The following is a 24,814-nucleotide window of genomic DNA, read 5'->3' as shown; positions in this document are numbered from 1 at the left end:
TATAACAATAGTGCTTGAAGCACTGGTTTTTTTTGGTGTAGACAGCTCCAGTTAAGGAGTGGTGTTTTGGCGCTGGCAGGGCTGCGGAGGAGCCGCGTCTCGTCAGTGATAGTGGTCGAGCGACAGGCTGCTCGCGAATCTGGAGGCGACGACGTCGCGGAGGTCGGCGGGGCCGGCGGCGGCGGCGCCGGCGTCCCTCCAGAGCAGCGTCAGGTCGTACAGCGAGCAGTAGCGCCGGCCGTGGCGGCAGAGGCCGGCGCGGCGCGCCCGCAACGCCCCTGGCGGCAGCGGCGGCGGCGGCGGCAGCCGGCCCTAGGGCTGCACGCTGACCGTGGCGGCGCCGCTCACCTCCGGCAGCTGCTGCGAGCAGAACGTCGCCACCAGCTTGCGGTCGCCCACCTTGCGCGGCCGGAACGTCTCCGTGAAAGACACCAGCTCTCCCGGCTTCACGTCCCTGGGGGGCGCCGGCGCAGAAACCGAGAACAGAGGAGGTGGCGCGAGGCAAGAATTTCAGAGCTTCTTTTTTCAGTTATCTACACTACTGACCATTAAAATTGCTACACCCAGAAGAAATGCAGATGATAAACGGGTTATTCATTGGACAAATATATTATACTAGAACTAACATGTGATTACATTTTCACGCAATTTGGGTGCATAGATCCTGAGAAATCAGTACCCAGAACAAACACATCTGGCCGTAATAACGGCCTTGACACTCCTGGGCATTGAGTCAAACAGAGCTTGGATGCCGTGTACAGGTACAGCTGCCCATGCAGCTTCAACACAATACCACAGCTCATCAAGAGTAGTGACTGGCGTATTTTGACGAGCCAGTTGCTCGGCCACCATTCAAATGGTTCAAATGGCTCTGAGCACTATGGGACTCAACTGCTGAGGTCATTAGTCCCCTAGAACTTAGAACTAGTTAAACCTAACTAACCTAAGGACATCACAAACATCCATGCCCGAGGCAGGATTCGAACCTGCGACCGTAGCGGTCTTGCGGTTCCAGACTGCAGCGCCTTTAACCGCACGGCCACTTCGGCCGGCCGGCCTCCATTGATCAGACGTTTTCAGTTGGTGAGAGCTGTGGAGAATGTGCTGGCCAGGGCAGCAGTCGAACATTTTCTGTATCCAGAAATGCCCGTATAGCACCTGCAACATGCGGTCGTGCATTATCCGGCTGAAATGTAGGGTTTCGCAGGGGTCGAATGAAGGGTAGAGCCACGAGTCGTAACACATCTGAAATGTAACATGCACTGTTCAAAGTGCTGTCAATGCGGACAAGAGGTGACCGAGACGTGTAACCAATGCCAACCCACACTATCACGCCGGGTGATACGCCAGTATGGCGATGACGAATACACGCTTCCAATGTGCGTTCACCGCGATGTCGCCAAACACGGATGCGACCATCATCATGCTGTAAACAGAAACTGGATTCATCCGAAAAAATGACGTTTTGCCATTCGTGCACCCAGGTTCGTCGTTGAGTACACCATTGCAGGCGCTCCTGTCTGTGATGCAGCGTCAAGGGTAACCGCAGCCACGGTCTCCGAGCTGATAGTTCATGCTGCTGCAAACGTCGTCGAACTGTTCGTGCAGATGGTTGTTGCCTTGCAAACGTCCCCATCTGTTGACTCAGGGATCGAGACGTGACTGGACGATCCGTAACAGCCATGCGGATAAGATGCCTGTCATCCTGACTGCTAGTGATACGAGGCCGTTGGGATCCAGCACGGCGTTCCGTATTACCCTCCAGAACCCACCGATTCCATATTCTGCTAAGAGTCATTGGATCTTGACGAACGCGAGCAGCAATGTCGCGATACGATACCCCGCCATCGCGGTAGGCTACAATCCGACCTTTATCAAAGTCGGAAACGTGATGGTACGCATTTCTCCTCCTTACCTGAGGCATCACAACAACGTTTCACCAGGCAACGCCGGTCAACTGCTGTTTGTGCATGAGAAATCGGTTGGAAACTTTCCTCATGTCGCCACCGGCGCCAACCTTGTGTGAACGCTCTGAAAAGCTAATCATTTGCATACCACAGCATCTTCTTCCTGTCGGTTAAATTTCCCGTCTGTAGCACTTCATCTTCGTGGTGTACCAATTTTAATGGCTAGCAGTGTAAAAGCAACGTCATGCTAACGATAAGCGTGGGGAACTGGAATGCTGTTGTTGCGTAAGGAGCGGAAAGAGCTGAGGGAGAATACGGGATCAGTAACAGAAACCAGAGAGGAAAGAGACCAACTGAGTCTGCAATAAATTTCAACTGTTAATAACAAACACATCCCAAGCAGTCACAAGAGAAGGCGGTAAATTCAGATCGCAATTTGATGAATAATAGGCTTAAGTTTAATCCTTTAGTTCCCAACAACATAAAAAATTAATTTTAGTGTTTGTCACAACATTATCCTTTATCATCATACTAAGCAATGAATACAAACAAAAACTGGCAAAAAGTGAAGAATCGATTGTTTTAAGGACGTAGTCTCACTTGGGAACCACTGCGACGTACAGTTTTCAACCACCTGTCGTTTCATGAGATATATTTGAAACCAGTTTCCCGTTTTTCCTACGCACAATCCCACACGTCGAAACTTCCATAAGCTCATGATGCCTAAAACAAATTATAGTCCTAAACAGCAAGCAAAAATGAGCCTAAAATTTAATAAATTTATCAAGAGCACTTACTGCTCCAGTGGTTTCATTTCGAAACCACTCACAGAAGCAGCAGTACAAACGTACGTTACTGTACCTTCAAACATACATACTTTCATCGTCAATGATCTCTTCAATATCATAACCATAGAAAAACAACATGTCACAAGGTTACGAGCTACGTGACCGAAATATCGTGCAAGTACGACGCTGATATCCGGCAGAACACCCGACAACCCAAGATGTCAACATGTCACAATCTCCTACAAACACGAAGTGTGCAATCTCCGCACCGATTATTGCTTTGACCGCTGTGACTCCTACAACGCACTACATTCGTAGGAGTACCACAGTGTACCACTTGAGGTCTCTGTCTTGCAATAGCGATAGTGGATTCATGCGAAGGGCACTAGGACTTCAAAAAAAATTGATAATATGGTGGTTTCTGGCAGAAACCACTGCTACTCAAAGAGCTAATACAATCGTCAGGATGAATCAGTGTGGAAAGAAATGGAACACTGAACTACGGAGCAATGATGGTGTGCGTTTGAAGTTCTCTAACGCAGTAGATACTGCGGTAAGGAATAGAACACTAGGTAGTGCAGCTGAAGCGGAACGAGCAGCTCTAAAAATGGCAGTCAAAGAAATTGGACTTTAAAGGATTCTTGCGCAACAAAGAATTAATGCAATACATCTACGATAGAAGGAAGTACAAAATCGTTCAGCTAAAGACTGTAATCCTGCAGTATAAGTCAGTTAGGAATGCAGGGAAGGTAAACCGTCATGGCTGCGGAAAAAATCTGAGAAACTCTTAAGGAAAATAGGCATGGAAAGACAGAATAAGTATACAGAAAAGTGAAAATAACGTTCATTGAAATGAAAAGCAAAAGAATCAATAGTGAGAGTGCAAAGGAAAGATTTTATTGAAGGCATCTACAAGGGGAGGAACTGACTGGTAGATTTGAGTTTGGAAGACATAAAGTATTAGAGTCAGGGTTTGACAGGGTATTGTAAGGCTTGCGATCAAATAAGGTATAAGGAATGCATAACATTTCTTTGGAGTTACTAAGATCCTTGGGCGGAGGGGGAGGAGAGGAGGGGGGGGGAGGGAGGCAACCGAATGACTATTCAGGTTAACGTGTAGAATCTGTGAGACTTTCGGAAAAATGTCATCAGCAACGTTTTGTATACAAGTGCAGATAATTCCGAGTACTAACGCACAATCGTACCCATGTTTTTCATAAGAATAACACATAGATGAGTGTAAAAGAAAATTAAGTATCTTCTTGATGACTATCAGTTTGGCTTTAACAAAGATAAACGTATCACAGAGGCATTTCTGACGGTGGACGTGATAATGCAGCTAGTCTTAAGAAAAATCAACATGCCGTCATAGGATCTATCGATCCAGAAAAAGTGTTCAACACAAAATGGAGCAAGATGGATGAAATTATTAGAAAAAAATGGTTAGCTCTAGGGAAACACGGGAGATATTCAAGAGACAAGAAGGAATAATAGGAAGGAATAATTAGAGAACTTGACTTAAAACGAATGTAAAACCTATGGATCAATCTGAACATCGAGGAGTAAAGCAGGAAATAAGAGTAAGATTCTGGAGTAGGATTAAAATTCAGGGTCGAAAGATATCATTGACAGTATTCGATAATGACATTGCTATTCTCCCTGTCAATGAGCACGGGTCATATGACCTGTTAAATAGAATGAATAGTCATCGAGTATAGGATACGGGTTGAGAATGAACGAAAGAAAGAGGAAAGTCCTGAGGAGCAGCCGAAACTATATCAACGATGAACTTAACATACAAACTGGGGGCCGCGTAGGAGACTAAATGAAGGAATTCTATTACCTCGCAAGTAAAGTTTACATGACGGACGAGACAAATATGATATAAGAAGCAGAATAGCACAGGCAAAAAGGGACTCCTCGCTAACAGAATACTAGTATCAAATATAGGTCCTAATCTGAGACAGAAATTTCTGAGAAGTGTTTACAAACATGTGTACGCAAATGTGCCTCTTGAGTCAAGTGGTTTATATTAACAGGATGGAGAAAAGACTGTATGACGGTACTAAAAAGTTAAAAACGCTTTTCTTGTATTATGTTGAATATGCATTTCATCCCATTCAGCAGAAAAAATAAACCATGTATTAAGACAAATTACACCTGATGATGGACTCACAGGATCCGAAATCTATCGTTTATTTAGCAAAACAAGAAAATTTGTGACTGATGGCGTTTCTTAATTCATACTTCCAGTGGCTTTCTGAGAATGTTGTTTGGAGCACAGCATAGATGGAAGTGAATCATGGATTGTGTGAGAACCGGAAAGGAAGAAAATCGAAGCGTTTGAGATGGGACGCTGTAGAAGGATGAACTGATAAGCTGGAGGTTCTTCGCAGAGTCGGCGAGGTAAGGAATATATGAAAAATACTGGCACGAGAAGGGATAGGATGTTAGGAGATCAGGGAATAACTTCCATAGTACCAGAGGAAACTGTAGATGCTAAACACTGTAAGGGGAGACAGGGGTTGGAATATAGCCATCAAATAATTGAGGACATTGGTTGTAAGTGCTATTCTGAGATTTAAGTAGAATTTGGCACAGCAGTGGAAGTCGTGGTGGATCACAACAAAACAGTCAGAAGACTGATGAAACAATAAAAATTAACTTGTGTAAGCTTCAAAATGGCATGATATTTTCAAGATTATCAGATTTGTCGAGTATCTCAGCAGAATAATTATGATGGCGTCTCTGCCAGACGCTAAAACGACATTCCACTTCGACAACTGCATCTGGCGAGATTCCCAATGATCCATAATTAAAGATATTATATGGAAAAAAACGCAGTCTTACCTACATAATCTCAGTTATCAGAAAAATGTACTGCCATAGAAGAGTATGGCAACGCTGATAGAGCTAGTTCTAATTGTGTTGTTTTTAAAATGCCAAAACCAGTAAAAAATGTAGTCATTTGCGCTATGCCCATGATTTAACAATTCTACCCGTTTCGAGCATGGATTTAATATATTGTTCTGTTAAGATTAATCTAAATGTCAAAATGTATGAGATTCTGCAGCATGTTGCTGTGATGTTTGACTGCTGTTATTCGTGATGTAGCTGTTGGCTAATGACGTCTAATGACTGAACGACGAGCAATTATTCTCTATTGAAAACTCGTGTTTTTAAATGTTTATTTGTTGTTCACACTTATCGCAGTTGTTGCAACAAGAGGGGCACTTTCACATATGTACTTTGTTTGGAAAACTATTCTGGGTTGCTCTACAATACGGTTCACATCAACATGCAGCCAAATAATGACGAACATGGTTAACAAACAACTATTGTTATGGATGTATGTTAGCCTAATTTTCAGGTACATATCTTACTGTTTATATTAAACTTCTTATTGTGACCAAGATTCGACCGAAAGTAGTCGACCAAGTATATCATATTTCTAACATGTTAAGTTACTAGTAAAGATTTGGAGATGATATGGCAATAAAAAATAAAACCTATTTGGTTCGCAGAGCGCTGAAATTAGAAGCTGTTACGAGGCTATACCCAGTATGTAAAAACTATTACAACAACGAAAAATATTTGTTTTACATGTGTAAGCACATAAATAAATTTCTGAAAATATTTAGCGTTGTGACTTACATTGTGAAAGTTTATCGAAAAGAACATTGCTTAGCAAACAATGTGAAATATAGATTAAACGTAGAACAACAATGTATTTTTTCCTGAGATTTTTTGTACAAACTTACTACACATAATTTCAAATAAAATTGGAATCTATTCAAAAGTAGGAATATTGCAGTTAGTTTCTCCCCCACTCACAAACTTCATCCACAATTTTTCACCCCATTAGTATTTCCTTTATAACGTCTTGAATTTATTCACTAATCTATGTTTGCTATCTTAGATTTCACATTGTCCAATTTCGAAACAATATTTAAGGACGACTTCTATCTCAAACGATTTGATAACTTAAGCAGACCTGAATATGCATTTGCTCCTCATCTTGCTGGAAATACACATACAGTTACTAGTATTGCAGAAAATGATATCCAAACTTTGTGCTTTGAAGTGAAGTGCAGCATAATAAGCTTACTGGAAGGGATCACGATTAAACTCTCAAGAATACCATCTTGAGTTATATTCTAGAAGAGTAAACAGAATCATGTAACATTAAATTTCCTAAATGACTTTTGAAATCTTGCTGTTTAATTTGAATGAACATTATGTTCTTAATATTTCACTTCTTAGTGTATAATTCATTCATTTGTACTTCATGTTTACAATTATACCACAAATTGCCTTTATTTTGATTGAACGATGCACATTTATACCATTATTCGTATGTGTATAACTTAGTACAGCCTCTTACATGATTATTTCTTATTCATTAACATTAATCATCTTTTATTTGTTTATATAAAAAAATTAACTGAGTTTGTTTGTTGAAAAATCAACAGTAATATGAAATTAGTGTGTATTACATGTTTTATAATCATCTTCTTCACATTAGCAATGGTAAAGTATATTGTGCTCGTATATAAACGGCTTTTGAAATATACCTTTGTTGTATAAACATTTCTAAATCATCGTTTTCGTATTTCTTGTCACATTGGTCGACTTGAGGTGATCTAAAAGCGGAATGTTACTTCTTACATCTCTCTTAAGTGAATCGAATAGGTATGTTCATGTATAACAAAACATCTCTATAAGCTCATATAAATCCATTTCAGGCATTTCTAGTACTTTTCATCAATTTAAAATACATTTCCACGTAATTATGATCAGTTCAAGAATCTTTCATCATAATTAATTTGACTTTCACCTCAATCAGTACTCTGGATATATGATGTAATCAGTTTGTATTGTGGTTCGAATTCTATATTGAGGAGTATATTTCTCTATAGTAGTTGATAGTGCTCATTCTGTGGCGGGAGGACGAGAAGAGTATACCACATCCCACACGTATTACAGCATTATCATGACCGAATCGCCGTTACGTCTGTTACAGTTTCAATGAAAAATATGTTCTGACAATACGACAATATTTGAGAGCACTGGAAATTATTTTTCACTTCAAATATTATGATTTTCGTTGCTGATAGCTCAATAATAGGCTGGATTTCAGACGAAGTGGTTGAGGAAGAATTAATTTTTGACCCCCATCGAACATAGTACACAGTCAAAAGAAATAAAATCTTGTTGTCTCTTTAAATCATGTTCCTTTATTAGTTTGTGATAATCCCACGTGCTGAGAAATTTCTAGACTTTGCAGTATATTTAAGGTAAACACACTATCTTATGAAAAGTAGCCGTACACTTATTAGTGGACATTAATATAAGGTATGTCCCCCCCCCCCCCCCCCCCCCGTCGCCTTTATGACGCTGGAGTCTGGGAAAGTCGATATTCTCAAAGGTATTCCTTTGGATTCACGCCGGGACCATGGACAAGGAATGTCACTCTCCACGAGTCATTGCCTCACAAATGCTGCTTTATGGCGGTGCGTTGTCTTGCTGATACAAACTATCATTTTCTCGAAACAGTTCTTCTACTGTGTGCAGTACACAGTGCTGCAAACTGTTTTCATATTCTTAACGTTTTTTCTTAAGTGCAATACGGGGACCATATTATTGGTACTACACATAACGACAGTTAACATTCTCCTGGCATTCGACAAATCCAGTCCTTCCATCGGACTGCCACAGGGTGCAGCGTTCATTCATCACTCCAAATTACTTGGTTACAGTCATCTACTATCCAGTGGCGTTGCTCTTTACATCAACTCAAGACTCGTTTAGCATCGACTTCAGAAATGTGTATCTGCTCGACCAATGTACCCAATTCTTTTTATCTCCCTATGCACAGTCTTTGTTATAGCTGAATTGCTGGTAACACTTTGAACTTCCTCCGATTTCATGCGATTCTTACAACGAACTTCCGTCAGAATGTGTGGCCTGCCTGGTCTTGATTTAGCTGTGGTTGTTCCTTCGCGTGTCCACTTCAGAGGCTCATCACCAACAGTCGACTTGGACAGCTTTAAAAGGGTTTAAATATCCCTGACTGATGTGTTATTCAGATGACATCCAATGACGAGTCCACTGAGCTCTCCTGACCTAACCATTGAGCTGTTACTGCTTCTCTACTGACAATATAGTACTTCTTTTATACTGGAGGGCCCGTCTCTGGTGACATCTAGTGGTCAATTCCGCATTACACGTAGATGTCGGTATAAATTTGATGAACTTTAATTACTGACACTTTTTCTTCAGATTGCAGGTTCAAATTTATATGTTTTGTGAGATTAGTAACAAGTGAGCGAGATCGTAATAAAGTTCGTAATTTAAAAATATTCGTCTACTATTATCTGTCCTGCTCGGCGACAATACACTTGAGCCCGCATCTCGTGGTCGTGCGGTAGCGTTCTCGCTTCCCACGCCCGGGTTCCCGGGTTCGATTCCCGGCGGGGTCAGGGATTTTCTCTGCCTCGTGATGGCTGGGTGTTGTGTGCTGTCCTTAGGTTAGTTAGGTTTAAGTAGTTCTAAGTTCTAGGGGACTGATGACCATAGATGTTAAGCCCCATAGTGCTCAGAGCCATTTGAACCATTTTTGACAATACACTTGACATGTGTTGTGCTCACCTAAATGGGATGACCTTTGGTCGGTTGAGGCCTGGTCCCTCAATGGTGAAGGTGCAGTCGGTGAGCAGCCTGTTGAGTGGGTTCTGGAACGTGAACGTCGCCTGGCTCGTTTGGCCCACCTGGCAGCTGCCGCGGATCTGCAGTGACAGGTACACGTGGCTCATGCAGACTTGTCTTCACACTGTATCGCAGCGTTCTTACTGGATGACTTGGTGTCCGACTCACCTGTATGCTCAGTTTGGGGTTGATGAAGGGGAAGTCATCCTCCTCGCTCCAGGTCTGGCGCGTCTCCTTCACACTGGCGATGGCGTATATCTTGACCAGGCTGTGGTCCACGAGCTTGTCCAAGTACTCTTGGGGCATTATCTGGATACGAAGTATCTCGCCTGCGGGAGAAGAGAAAATATGTTTGTATCTTATTACAGCAGTTACTCACTTCGTCTACGAAGGTAAATGTATTTGTTCATATTTTCAGTTTTGTAAGCGGAGAGCGTCTGTGGGCTCATTAAATTTCCGTATGAAGTTTACATCAGTCAGTGTTCACACCTTTTTTATTTACTAGCTATAAAAGTTTCAAATGTTCATTCATCGTCAATAGCACATAATGTTTCTTGTCCTATGACTGCGTTAGAGTATGGCGTGAGTGAACAAAATGGTTCAAATGGCTCTGAGCACTAAGGGACTTAACATCTGAGGTTATCAGTCCCCTAGAACTTAGAACTACTTAAACCTAACCTAAGGACATCACACACATCCATGCCCGAGGCAGGATTCGAACCTGCGACCGTAGCGCCTAGAACCACTCGGACACACCGGCCGGCATGAGTGAACAAATGCTCAGTGCTTCTAGTAGTAGCCTTGAGGTTATGTTCACACATATCACACTCTAACGCAGCTGTCGGCCATTACTGATAATCACTGAATAGTTGAAATCGGTATAGACAGCAAATAACAACTGTGTGAGCTTTATTATGTACTTCAATTCAAATAGTCAATAGTATGTCAAGAGTCAATATTCAGTAGCTCAGTACCAGCAATGCTCGTAAATATAGATACAGTTTATTTGACAAGCATATCGACTTGAACAGTTGTAGTAATTCTGGATTGTTCCCCATGAAAATCATCGAAAATTAGATGAATCGTCGTGTACAACAGTTGCTGCTTCTTACCATTGAAATGCTATTGTTAAGTTTAACTACCTGAGCCACTACCTTAATCACCCCCCTTGTTTTCACACATAGCACAATTTAATATTCCTCTCGTCACCGCGTTTCCCTACCTTACTCACCTCATATTTCATACTCACTTCTATTTAGCCGCGCGGGGTTAGCCGAGAAGTTTAAGGCGCTGCAGTCATGGACTGTGCGGCTGGTCCCAGCGGAAGTTCGAGTCCTCCCTCGGGCATGGGTGTGTGTTTGTCCTTAGGATAATTTAGGTTAAGTAGTGTGTAAGCTTAGGGGCTGATGACCTTAGCAGTCAAGTCACATAAGATTTCACACACATTTCATTTGAACTTTTTTTTTTTGTATTTCACCTGCCGCCAGTCCCCTAAATTCTGACTGCCTCCACTCGAGACACTGAGAAGTAGTAAAAAAAAGGGGAAGAGACATCTGACTGGGCGAATTCTTGAGACATAGGAGCAGTGCGGAAAAATCATGACTGCTAGAGAGATTTTGCGGGTAATTAAGGACTTAAGAAGTGGATATTTGCCGAAGAAAAAGGCTATTTGAAGGCTATACTTAATGGAATTCTAGGATTTTGAATCAGGATAAATGACTTGATATATCAGTTTTACGTCATCTGTCAGTTGACGTGAACAGCACGGATTCTAAGGTACTGGTGCGAAAGGTCGAGATGTGGGCAAGGATGACCAATGTAGTGTCACAATCAACTGGTGAGATGCAATGTACGAAAGATCATAGTGTGTGCTAGGTTATCAGACATCGAAATGCTTGATTCGACTAAAGGAATGTGTAGGCAGATTACTCAATGATGCTAATCGTTTCTTCATGCCTGTATTACCTGACAAGGACGATAAATGAACCATTGCAGAGGCTCTAGTAGACTTTAGGGAACACTCACGCTGTCCGCCCTGTATGATGAACTCGCCGTTGGCGCGCTTCAGCCTGTGTGCGGTGGCGCCAGTGTACAGCACGGAGCACGCGGACAGGATGGCCGTGATGGTGCGATGCTCATCCGCCTTGTTCTGCAACACACAGCGTGGAAAACAGCAATAGGCTAAACCTCTGTGGAGATACTAATGTAACTACTTTGTTGATAAAAACCTGTGCCGATGCGCGGACCTGTCCACAAGTGACCGAGATAAGAATTACTTTATAGTTAAAAGTTCAATTGTTGTTGTTGTTGTTGTTGTCGTCTTCAGTCCTGAGTCTAGTTTGATGCAGCTCTCCATGCTAATCTATTCTGTGCAAGCTCCTTCATCTCCCAGTACCTACTACAACCTACATCCTTCTGAATCTGCTCAGTGTATTCTTCTCTTGGGCTCCCTCTACGATTTTTACCCCCCACGCTGCCCTCCAATGCTAAATTTGTGATCCCTTGATGCCTCAGGACATGTCCTATCAACCGATCCCTTCTTCTAGTCAAGTTGTGCCACAAACTTCTTTTCTCCCCAATCCTATTCAGTACCTCCTCATTAGTTACGTGATCTACCCACCTAATCTTCAACATTCTTCTGTAGCACCAAATTTCGAAAGCTTCTATTCTCTTCTTGTCCAAACTATTTGTTGTCCACGTTTCACTTCCATACATGGCTACACTCCATACAAATACTTTCAGACACGACTTCCTGACACTTAAATCTATACTCGATGTTAGCAAATTTCTCTTCTTCAGAAACGCTTTCCTTGCCATTGCCAGTCTACATTTAATATCCTCTCTACTTCGACCATCATCAGTTATTTTGCTCCCCAAATAGCAATACTCCTTTACTACTTTAAGTGTCTCATTTCCTAATCTAATTCCCTCAGCATCACCCGACTTAATACGACTATATTCCATTATCCTCGTTTTGCTTTTGTTGATGTTCATCTTATATCCTCCTTTCAAGACACTGTCCATTCCGTTCAACTGCTCTTCCAAGTCCTTTGCTGTCTCTGACAGAATTACAATGTCATCGGCGAACCTGAAAGTTTTTATTTCTTCTCCCTGGATTTTAATACCTACTCCAAATTTTTCTTTTGTTTCTTTTACTGCTTGCTCAATATACAGATTGAATAACATCGGGGAGAGGCTACAACCCTGTCTCACTCCCTGCCCAACCACTGCTTCCCTTTCATGCCCCTCGACTCTTATAACTGCCATCTGGTTTCTGTACAAACTGTAAATAGCCTTTTGCTCCCTGTATTTTACCCCTGCCACATTCAGAATTTGAAAGAGAGTATTCCAGTCAACATTGTCAAAAGCTTTCTCTAAGTCTACAAATGCTAGAAACGTAGGTTTGCCTTTCCTTAATCTTTCTTCTAAGATAAGTCGTAAGGTCAGTATTGCCTCACGTGTTCCAACATTTCTACGGAATCCAAACTGATCTTCCCCGAGGTCGGCTTCTACCAGTTTTTCCATTCGTCTGTAAATAATTCGCGTTAGTATTTTGCAGCTGTGACTTATTAAACTGATAGTTCGGTAATTTTCACATCTGTCAACACCTGCTTTCTTTGGGATTGGAATTATTATATTCTTCTTGAAGTCTGAAGGTATTTCGCCTGTCTCGTACATCTTGCTCGCCAGATGGTAGAGTTTTGTCAGGACTGGCTCTCCCAAGGCTGTCAGTAGTTCCAATGGAATGTTGTCTACCCCCGGGGCCTTGTTTCGACTCAGGTATTTCAGTGCTCTGTCAAACTCTTCACGCAGTATCGTATCTCCCATTTCATCTTCATCTACAACCTCTTCAATTTCCATAATATTGTCCTCAAGTACATCGCTCTTGTATAGACCCTCTATATACTCCTTCCACCTTTCTGCTTTCCCCTCTTTGCTTAGAACTGGGTTTCCATCTGAACTCTTGATGTTCATACAAGTGGCTCTCTTTTCTCCAAAGGTATCTCTAATTTTCCTGTAGGCTGTATCTATCTTACCCTTAGTGAGATAAGCCTCTACATCCTTACATTTGTCCTCTAGCCATCCCTGCTTAGCCATTTTGCACTTCCTGTCGATCTCATTTTTGAAACGTTTGTATTCCTTTTTCCCTGCTCCATTTACTGCATATTTATATTTTCTCCTTTCATCAATTAAATTCAATATTTCTTCTGTTACCCAAGGATTTCTACTAGCCCTCGTCTTTTTACCTACTTAATGCTCTGCTGCCTTCACTACTTCATCCCTCAGAGCTACCCATTCGTCTTCTACTGTATTTCTTTCCCCCATTCCTGTCAATTGTTCCCTTATGCTGTCCCTGAAACTCAGTACAGCCTCTGGTTTACTCAGTTTATCCAGGTCCCATCTCCTTAAATTCCCACCTTTTTGCAATTTCTTCAGTTTTAATCTACAGTTCATAACCAATAGATTGTGGTCAGAGTCCACATCTGCCCCTGGAAATGTCCTAAAATTTAAAACCTGGTTCCTAAATCTCTGTCTTACCATTATATAATCTATCTGATACCTTTTAGTATCTCCAGGATTCTTCCAGGTATACAACCTTCTTTTATGATTCTTGAACCAAGTGTTAGCTATGATTAAGTTATGCTCTGTGCAAAATTCTACCAGATGGCTTCCTCTTTCATTTCTTAGCCCCAATCCATATTCACCTACTATGTTTCCTTCTCTCCCTTTTCTTACTGTCGAATTCCAGTCACCCATGACTATTAAATTTTCGTCTCCCTTCTCTACCTGAATAATTTCTTTTATCTCATCATACATTTCTTCAATTTCTTCGTCATCTGCAGAGCTAGTTGGCATATAAACTTGTACTACTGTAGTAGGCATGGGCTTTGTGTCTATCTTGGCCACTATAATACGTTCACTATGCTGTTTGTAGTAGCTTACCCGCACTCCTATTTTTTTTTCATTATTAAACCTACTCCTGCATTACCCCGATTTGATTTTGTATTTATAACCCTGTGTTCACCTGACCAGAAGTCTTGTTCCTCCTGACACCGAACTTCACTAATTCCCACTATATCTAAATTTAACCTATCCATTTCCCTTTTTAAATTTTCTAACCTATCTGCCCGATTAAGGGATCTGACATTCCACGCTCCGATCCGTAGAATGCCAGTTTTCTTTCTCCTGGTAACGACGTCCTCTTGAGTAGTCCCCACCCGGAGATCCGAATGGGGGACTATTTTACCTCCGGAATATTTTACCCAAGAGGACGCCATCATCATTTAACCATACAGTAAAGCTGCATGCCCTCGGGAAAAATTACGGCTGTAGTTTCCCCTTGCTTTCAGCCGTTCGCAGTACCAGCACAGCAAGGCCGTTTTGGTTAGTGTTACAAGGCCAGATCAGTCAATCATCCAGACTGTTGCCCCTGCAACTACTGAAAAGGGTGCTGCCCCTCTTCAGGAACCACACGTTTGTCTGGCCTCTCAACAGATATCCCTCCGTTGTGGTTGCACCTACGGTACGGCTATCTGTATCGTTGAGGCACGCAAGCCTCCCCACCAACGGCAAGGTCCATGGTTCATGAGGGGAGGAAAGTTCAATTACAGAGCCAATATTACGCTCTTCATTTATTTCCATTATTTGCTATCCACGAAGGTGACTGCATGAAGTGACACCACACGTCGGTTGTAATGGTAGTTAAAAACTGGTAGTCTATTTGCATCTTTGGAATGTTTTCGAGGACCAGGAGCTCTATAAGTATATTTTCATCCTGATCTAGCGGCGACCACCTTGTCTGAAACTACTGACTGTGTGTTGCTGAGACCAGATCTGTCTTGCTGTCTGTGAAGCACCGCATGGACGACGTTTTTGACCGCTGCCTATCTGCCATGCACGTTTATGAAGTTGTTTGTATTATCGGTTAATGTACTGTACAGGATGCGGCGGTTAAATATGGACAAATGAAACATTTGTAAAAGCAAATATATTAAAACAAAATATAAATAAAAATGAAAATCCTTTTACAGATAAGTGGTGGTATCTTTTAAGAGTAACATCACTCGATGTAACCCCCTTCAGCAGTGATGACGCCTCCAATCTTGTCCTGAAGTGATCGCAGTGCTGTCCATGTTCGCGAATGCTGCTTCGATAGCGGTGCGCAGCGATGCGACGTTAGGGTGCCTCTTTGACCATAACATGTCAACGAGAGCCAGTTTTGGGCTAAATGGCTTGTATGAGCCAGTGCACCGTCCTGTTGAAAGACATATTGTCTTCCCCGAGGCCACAGTTACCATCCACGGTTTCACGACATTCGTCAGAAATTCAGATAAAGTTCTTTTGTCACAGTTTTTCCCTTTTCAAAGAAACGTCGCGGTATGATATCACCCTCAATGGACACAACACCTAGGACGTGAACCCCAGACTTCCCCGAAGCATTATACTTGGCCACAATATCGTAAACAGTTGATCTCGGGTACTCGAAGACTCGAACTATTTCAGTGGGCGAACGATAATCGTTGCTCTTAGGTTGTACTGCGCACTTGTCTGCAACATCTCGACCATTTTGAGGTTCTGGCTGTTTACTAATTGCCTATGGTTCTCAAGAGCGCCAGTCGCGACCTCCGGCGGAACTACGATATGGCGGGAAATTCATAATGAAATTTGTCCGGATTTAAGCGCCGCACCCTGTAATGCTTGAATGATCAGCTACATTGAGCGTTGGGGATACAGCTAGAAGAGTGCTTCAGTACATAATTCATATAAGCAAGGTGACTGTGTAATGCAACAAACCAAAATGAAATCGACAATTTGACAGAAGTTTGGCTACTGTATGGATGGCAAGGAGAAAATCAAAGATCAAATTGCTTGAATTACGTGTAAAAATGTATATCTTCATAGCGGACGTGGTGTAACTAAAGTGTGAGGCTGACCAAATAGTATAATTTCTTTTTAACACTAACTCACAAGTCAAAAGCCTTCAAGTACCTCCAGATATCAAGCCGTCGCCGAAAAAAAAGGTCTCGACAGTAACGACTTTTCTACCTTTTCATGAATTGAGGACTATGTTGTAGAACCGGTACAGTTCCTAATTGATGCTAGAGGCAAGTACAGAGTTTCAATTACTACTTCATCTAACAAGTTGAGACTAAAATGGAAATCTTGCTCTTTCGTGCAGTTTGAGTGCAGTAAGTAGAGGGTTACGGTCTCGTAAACTGACGTACGGCAAGGAGAGCGGTGTGCTGACCAGATGCCCCTCTACATCTGCATCCAGTGACGCCTGTGGGCTGAGCATGAGACGGCGGCCGCTTGGTACCGTTGGATCTTCATGGCGTATTCGGGCGGAGTTTAGTTTAATTCTAGTTTCTTAGAGTAGAAGGTCGAGTGCAGTGGGTAGAGACTTACGTGTATGTGGACAGTGACGCTGAAAGCGTGCCCCAGCTGGACGTTCTCGATCTCGACTAGGTCGAAGGCGACGTCGTGGTTCTCGGTGGACGGCAGCTCGTAGTGGCAGCGCGCCATGGGCAGGAAGCGCGCCGCGTTCAGCACGGCCAGGCGCTCCTCGTGCGAACCTGCGGCAAACGCGGGAGCAACCTCACATCAAATTCTCAGCCAGATGGGGATTGTGAAATACCTACTTACAGTAGACATGAATGTTGAACTGCAGTAGTTAACGAACACTTAACGTTTGTGCAAACAATTATGAAAGACAGATTAATGAATTACCTGAATAAATACAATCTTTTAAGCAAATCACAGTTTGGTTTCCAAAGTGGAAAAAATACGGAGTCAGCCATAGAATTCACAAACGTTGTACTTGATGCTCTTGTTAAAGATGAGTGTGTCACAGGCACATTTTTGGATATTTCTAAGGCGTTTGATACAGTCGACCACAAGATTCTATTAAATAACTTAAAATCATTAGAAATAAGAGGGGTAGCTAATGACTGGTTTTGATCATACCTAGCAGATAGGGTACAAAGAGTAGAGATAACACATACTTCAAATAGACCTAAACATTTAGTAAAACACTTATCAAAACCATAATACATTAATATAGGTGTTCCGCAAGGTAGCATATAAGGACCAATACTATTCCTGATATACATCAATGCATTTCCCAGTAGTGTTACTCATGGTGAAAAAATTCTCTTCGCTGATGACAGCAATATTATAGTCACTGAGAAAACAAGAGAACTCCTTGCCGAAAACGCAAATGAAACTCTCAAGGAAGTTTATGATTGGTCAATAAGCAATGTAGTGACATTGAACATAAAGGAAATTAATGCCACGAATTTCAGTTTGAAGAGGAAAAATGACAATGTTAAATTAAATACAGATGGCACCTCTATAGACTGTGTAACAAATACAGAATTTCTAGGAATGAATTGATTCTCAGTTGAAGTGGTGAGAACACATAAAGGTACTTGCAAACAGAATGTCATCAGCATGTTAAGACCTTAGAATCCTATCATCAGTGTGTAACATGCAGTGTCTTTTAGTTACATATTATTCATATGTATACTCAATTCTTAGCTACGGGATTCATTTTTGGGGTACAAATGCACAAAATATGAACACAATTTTCAAAATCCAAAAAAGAATCATAAGAATAATAACCAAAAATACCAGTCGAGCTCATTGTAAAGATCTGTTCAAAACACTGGGGACTTTAACTGCTCCATGTGAATATATTTACCACTTAGTTATACACATCAAAAATAACTGGTAATTACTGCACAAACAGCTCTTTCCATGACCATGCAACAAGAGATAGACTCAACTTACATTTACCAAGAAAAAATAAACATAAAGCTCAAAACAGCATGTTCTGCCAAGGAATAAAACTGTACATTAAATTACCAAAAGAGATTAAAGAACTTGCGAAAATACACTTATTTAAAAAGGCAGCTAAAATGTACCTGTTATGCGATACATTTTATACATTGAAAGATTACTTAGATGAAACAGAGGAGGGGCTTGATAAAAAAAAGTTATACAAATAAATAACAATAATAATGATTATAAAACATCCAACATTCCACATATCAGCTTTACTTTATGTTTTCTTCCTTCTTTTTTCCTTTCTAGAAATACTTACCCCCAAGCTATGCATAGCACAATACTAATACCTCTTCCTCTTTCTGACCTCAATATCTCACTCATTATGGAGGGATGCCGACTTAGTTTTTTAGGATAGCAAATGGGAAGTTGCGGTACAGAAAATGGCCTAGAGATCACCAGTGTGTGTTTGCGTGTGTAGTGAGTGAAGTGTTATGAAAAAATGTGTATATAGTGTGTGCAGTGACTGATAGTGAGGTATGAGTGAATGGTGTGGCGTTATATTATTTAATAATTTATTTGTAAAAAAAAGTATTGTATATCAGGAGTAAACCTAATGATTGTCTCTAACTAGAAGTCTGTAAATATATGTGTATACGAATTAGTTTATTTTAAATTGGTCTAAGCTTGTAAATACTTTGACATGTCCTATATCCTTGTAAAAAGAGATATACGGATGAATAAAGCTGCTGCTGCTGCTACTACTACCACTACTGCTACTACTAAACTGCAACCCCCAAAAACAACGAAACGAATAAATCAAAACTCGTAGGATGTGCCGACACTAGACTGGAAGTAGACGGTGAAGATTACACGCGATACGGCGTACACGAAAGTGTAGCACCGCCCTCTTTACTTCATAAGTAAACAGTGCTCTCAAACGAGGCGAAAATGTAAAAACAAGTGACAGTACACCTCGTGGCAGTATCGGATCGCAAGCCAAACTCGTGGTAGTTAACCGAAAAAAGGGGTTTCTGTTACAATGAAATTGCAGCGCAAACGGAGCATGTTGCTAAAACAGTGATCCGTGTGTGACGTGGACAGAAGAGGATCATGCGCAAGAAAGGGTGCGTCACGATGATTACGACATTATCTTCAGTTTAGTAAAGGACCGACCATTTTCGGCTCAACAATGGATCACCAAGACAGGTGTGTACCTGCCTGCGTCGACTCCTCGGGCACTGGGCTGGTGGCACGCAAACCACTGCTTCTGTTTCCATTGTCCAAAAACTACATACTAAAACCATAGTTGAACGGTTTTACTGGTATGCTAAGTGGCAATGGTCAGTGTTTTCGGGCTATTTCCGCTTCAGTTTCTACAGTAGTGATTACCTCCAGGAGTAAATATCAAAATTTCTGAGCATTAAAAACAATAAGGGTACGGATTGACTTAGCCATGCCTGAAATATTTTTAAACGTCTTTTATTATAACGATTTCTTTACATTTATACGGTAATCGTCAGAACATCTACTGCTGAATAAAGACTATCTCTAGTCTTTCCCGCACATTACAATCTTCACATGTAACGCACCCATGCTGCTCCTACAGCTTTCCTGATCTCATCTACCCACCTTCCACACTCTGTCATCTCTCGACGTTGCCTTATTTCTTGGAATCCACCAACGAACATCTATTGCTCATTTACATGTGCCGCCCACTTGCGTTTCAGTTTCATTACGGTCACAATTACGTCTCACTCCAGTCAGTTCCCTGAGCAACCTAGTTTTTGAATGTTTTCCGCATTTGAAGTCTACCTCTCACCACCATAGTAGATACTGTAAAATTTCAGTTTTAGAAACATTGAAAGCTTCTTTCTGGGAACTCTTTAGTTCACCGAAAACACCAGACCAGTTTTATTGTTTTGTTTATCTGTTTTCCTATGCATCCAGTTGTATTATTCAGCACCTAGTAACAAACTCGTTAGCACATTTTTCCTGATCTGGAAAGTGACCAACTAAATGCCTTGGTTGTAAGACTACTTTCTACTTCCCCGCGGATGCAACGCACAAAACAGGCTTCACAACATACTGGTGAAAAGTTCCTGGTTGGTATACACTACTATCAGAAAATCCCTTAAGATTACTTTTTCCATCGCCCCCACCTGCAAGCATGAAAGTAGATCTTTTTCTACATTATCAATGACAAATAAAAACAAGCAATCGAATGGTCTTAGAGCATAAGATACAATGTTCATCTGCCATCATCAAACCGATTAAAAAATAGACACAGATATTCAGTACCAATCATCTCACTGATTCGTTATTTCTTGGCTTAATGAAAGAAATGCGAAAACACATGAGGTTAGTTTGTTTGAATGTTAGCTAAATATTATTTACCTTCTGTCATTTTTAAAAAAGATAAAGTTTTGCATTTCTAAACTTTCATAAGCTGCTGCTACAGCGGGAGCGAGTTCTGTCGAATAACCTCTGTAGAACATCACAGATCTCTCATCCGGTGCCGCAGCCTTTCCACTGTTGAACGATTTTAAATTATTTTTCGATTCCACGATACCGTTTGCAGTTCTGTGGTCCTAATATTTTATCTGTTATCGTTTACATAATCTGTGATGTATAAAGCGTGTACATGGAAAATAAGGCAGTCGTAAGAAACATGCATGAAATGATAGCTGTAGTTCATTGTCAAAGCATGCTACGTAGTGCTCTTATCTACAAACAGATTAGACGGCGTGGCGTGGGGAAGGCGAGTGTGTGAAAAGGGTTGCAATAGCATGAAGACTATAAGGAAGAAGAGAAATGGTTCAAATGGCTCTGAGCACTATGGGACTTAACATCTGAGGTCATCAGTCCCCTAGAACTTAGAACTACTTAAACCTAACTAACCTAATGACATCACACAGATCCATGCCCGAGGCAGGATTCGAACTTGCGACCGTAGTGGTGGCGCAGGTCCAGACTGTAGCGCCTAGAACCGCTCGGCCACTCCAGCCGGCCAGCATGGGTCGATACCGGGTATGTTAGAATAGCTTGTGCTACTGACCTGCAGATTTAATTATTTCACGTACCTCATATCTACTGTTGCAAGAATAAATCTTGAGTAAATTGGAACCTTCTAAAAGAGTGTACTAATTTTTTGCTGGCAGTGTATAAGATACAATACCGAATCACACGGTACTGAAATTAGGAATGAACAACAGTGATAACCTACAACAGACCAAACCACCATTTCCTGGAAAGAGCAGTTGTGGAGAGTAATCTAAAATACAGAAATTGAATACGTAAAGCGCAAGGGGTGTAACAGATAAGAATAGTTGAAGAGATCAATCACAGTAAAATGTGGTGGATGCAATAAAATCCGTCTGAAGACTGACATTTACAAAAATATCATATAGGTGTATTTCTGGAATTTTCACTTCAAGTGGTATAGTTTAGCGTTTTAATATTGAGGTCGGTGTGTGAGCAGTCGAGATTGCGGCATAGTGTGCTCATGTAAAATTATTTTGGTAGCTTGTAGTTACCTACTGTAACAACAAATGGATCCCACATCGAAAGCAAATATACCACAGTATCTCCCTTTGTCATTACCGAGTGATGCACGATGGTTCCTTGCCAACATTTATGTGATAATAAGTTGGCTGTAAATAACGATTTTGGGTGATATACTGCGTTACAATATTGTGAAATGCCTCGAAGAAAACTGTCTACTGACACAAATATATCACTGGTTCAGAAAATATCGTCCTTATAAAACACAACTGGCTCTTAGTCAGAGTGCTATCAACAGGGGATCGCAAGTTGATTCTATATTTCCGTGTTTGACACGGAAATAATTAGGTGTTTACTTTTCCCACGTGCTATTCGATAGCGGAAAAGTCGATAAAGAGAAAGTGGTTCGATGAAACCTCTGACAAACACTAAATATGATCTGCAGAGAAATGTACATGTATATGCAGACGCAGCCTGTGCCCACCATCCTGGAGCCGACACGCCACCCGGATCGCATTACGGACTCAACACAACACAAGGAGCGTCTTTGAGTACCGTTACCAGTCTCTGAACAAGGACACTAGAGCAAAAACGGCCTGTCACAGTGGCGTTACTTCTACCACAGTCGCAGCAAGAAGAATATTAACCTACAAGGCAACGCAATAAAAACTGAGAAAATACACTTTACTTAGTGCTCTTCCTGGAACGCAGTACCAGCTTTCCCGTTTGAGGTCGCTAAATCACGACTAATCAAACGCAGTCAAGAGGTAGCTGTTAAGAATCCTGCACGCATATACTGAAGGAACATTCAGCTCTGGAGTTCTGATGGCAACCCACTTAAAGTGGAGCCTTCTAGCTCAGGGTCACCAGATTATGTGCCATTGCCTTCGAATAACTCAAAACCTCTCCGCAGTGCCTTATAAGGAAACGACATATAAAAGTGTTGATGATGATATCTCCGTCAGACAGAGGAGGAAAGCCCGACGACATCCCGACTTTCTCTCGAAGAGTAGGCAGTGTAACGCTTCTGCTATTCACTCCTCCCCTTTCTCCAGGTGTATACTCATCTGCATCATCACATACGTATTATTACATATACTCAGAAAATACTGTAAGCATTAAATAGTAAAAATCGCCAGTCGGCATTTTTGTTATATTTCCAAGACATTCGATGGCGTAGATCATGTTACTCTCTTAACAAAACTTAAATTTTAATGGACTCTGTGGCTTTGCTCACGACTGGTTTGAACCACATTTAAAAAAACGGAATGCAAAAAGTTGTGCTGAATAATTCAAAGGAGAGAAAATTTTAGTGAATAATGAATCACGATGGTATTCTGCAAGATTCAACTCTGGGTCCACTGATTTTCCTTATTTATGTGAATAACCTTCTGCTTACTATTCATCAAGCAGAATTGGTACTTTTTGCAGACGATATTCGTGTTGCAATAAATCCCTTTAGAGAGAAAATCAGCAGAAGATACTGCTAACAACGTTTTTCAAAGAATTATTAAGTGGTTCACTGGAAATGGATTCTCCCTAAATTTTGAGGAAATACGCTGTCTTCAGATCTGTATAACATATAGTTATACCAACAACTGATGTATCACTTGAACAGGAGTCAATAAACAGAGGAGAATGCTCCAAATTCTTCGCTGCACGTATTCCTGAAAACGTGAACTGTGAAAAGCATGTAACTGAGTTTCTCAGACAGTTAAGTCCAGCTACTTTTGCTCTTTGTATAACTGCTAGTCTTGAATCAGTTTCCTGACATATTTTTCATATTTTCACTTAGTAATGTCTTGCGGACTAATATTCTGGGGCAGTTCACTGCTCAGAAACAAAAGCGAGCAGTAAGAATAATATGTGGTGTTCACCCGTGACCGGCACAGTACGTATCTCTTCAAGGAGTTAGGCATTTTAACTGTACCTTCACAATACATATATTCGTTAATGAAATCCTTCATAAATAACCCATCACAGTTTGAGAAGGATAGTAATGTCAATACCTACAACACTAGAAGGGGGAAAAGTCCTTTATTATCCATTATTAAAGCTGTCAGAGGCTCAGAAAACAGGTCAATATGCAGCAACGAAAATTTTTGATCATTTACCGAATAACATAAAATGTCTAACCTAGTAAAGCAAACTTCAGATTTGACCTAAAATCATTTCTTTTGGACAACTCCTTCTTTTCCGTAAACGAATAATTACCTAATAACTGGTATACTGTAAAAAACTAGTTTTAAGTGTAACTGCATATTAGAACTAAAATATAATATGATCATTAATATTAACACTAACCATGTATACATATCCTGTAAGCCGACTAGTTCCACACCATTTCGATAAAAAAAGTCGTTCAAATGATCTATGAAACATGTAACTAACTATCGTGCAAGAATAACTGCAGACAGATAAAAGATACAGTTACGCACCTTCTGTCGTGACAAATATGTTAGAAGGAAGGGACTGGAAATTCATAATCACTAAGACCTTGCTCGAGAGACAGAGAGAGTTTTCTCCCCTGATATTTAAGTACAGAACTATTAATACCACTTTTTTATTATTATTGTCAATGAAATGCGATCTTCTTTTTCTTTTTTCTGGCATATTCATAACAAACAGACTTCCTTTTCTTACAGGACTTTCCGAGGCGTCTTGTAAGCACCAACAAGATATTTTCCATTACAGTCACACTGTAAAATTAATTTTAAGGAAACATTAAAAGCAGTTCCTGAAAAACAGATGCATATCATCAGAAGAATTTCTTGAGTTATGAATTTTTTCACTTTGCCTGTCCTTGCACACGACGTTCACAGCTCTCGTATATTAGGAAATTGAGCAATTACTATTGAGAAATCTTTTCATGTAACTACTTTATACCTTTTTCTCTTTCTTAATACACTCCTGGAAATGGAAAAAAGAACACATTGACACCGGTGTGTCAGACCCACCATACTTGCTCCGGACACTGCGAGAGGGCTGTACAAGCAATGATCACACGCACGGCACAGCGGACACACCAGGAACCGCGGTGTTGGCCGTCGAATGGCGCTAGCTGCGCAGCATTTGTGCACCGCCGCCGTCAGTGTCAGCCAGTTTGCCGTGGCATACGGAGCT

General features: G+C 41.2%; 1 protein-coding gene across 2 annotated transcripts in view; it reads right to left on the bottom strand.

Moving 5' to 3' along the window:
* Positions 1-302: 302 nt before the first annotated feature.
* LOC126237057 (hemocyte protein-glutamine gamma-glutamyltransferase-like) overlaps positions 303-24,814 on the bottom strand; it is a 181,706-nt gene continuing 157,194 nt past the window's right edge. For both annotated transcript variants that reach the window (XM_049946838.1, XM_049946839.1), the window contains exons 12-16: positions 16,811-16,977; positions 11,429-11,552; positions 9,572-9,732; positions 9,347-9,483; positions 303-454 (exon numbers count right to left, since the gene is read on the bottom strand). In XM_049946838.1, coding sequence (XP_049802795.1) covers positions 313-454; positions 9,347-9,483; positions 9,572-9,732; positions 11,429-11,552; positions 16,811-16,977 — 731 coding nt within the window. In that variant the 3' untranslated portion in view covers positions 303-312. The remainder of the gene's footprint in view (positions 455-9,346; positions 9,484-9,571; positions 9,733-11,428; positions 11,553-16,810; positions 16,978-24,814) is intronic.

The sequence above is a fragment of the Schistocerca nitens genome, chromosome 2 (assembly GCF_023898315.1).
Source record: "Schistocerca nitens isolate TAMUIC-IGC-003100 chromosome 2, iqSchNite1.1, whole genome shotgun sequence".
Classification (NCBI taxonomy): Eukaryota; Metazoa; Arthropoda; class Insecta; order Orthoptera; family Acrididae; genus Schistocerca; species Schistocerca nitens.
The sequence above is the reverse complement of the archived record's forward strand: the minus strand, read 5'-3'. Positions and strand labels throughout refer to the sequence as shown.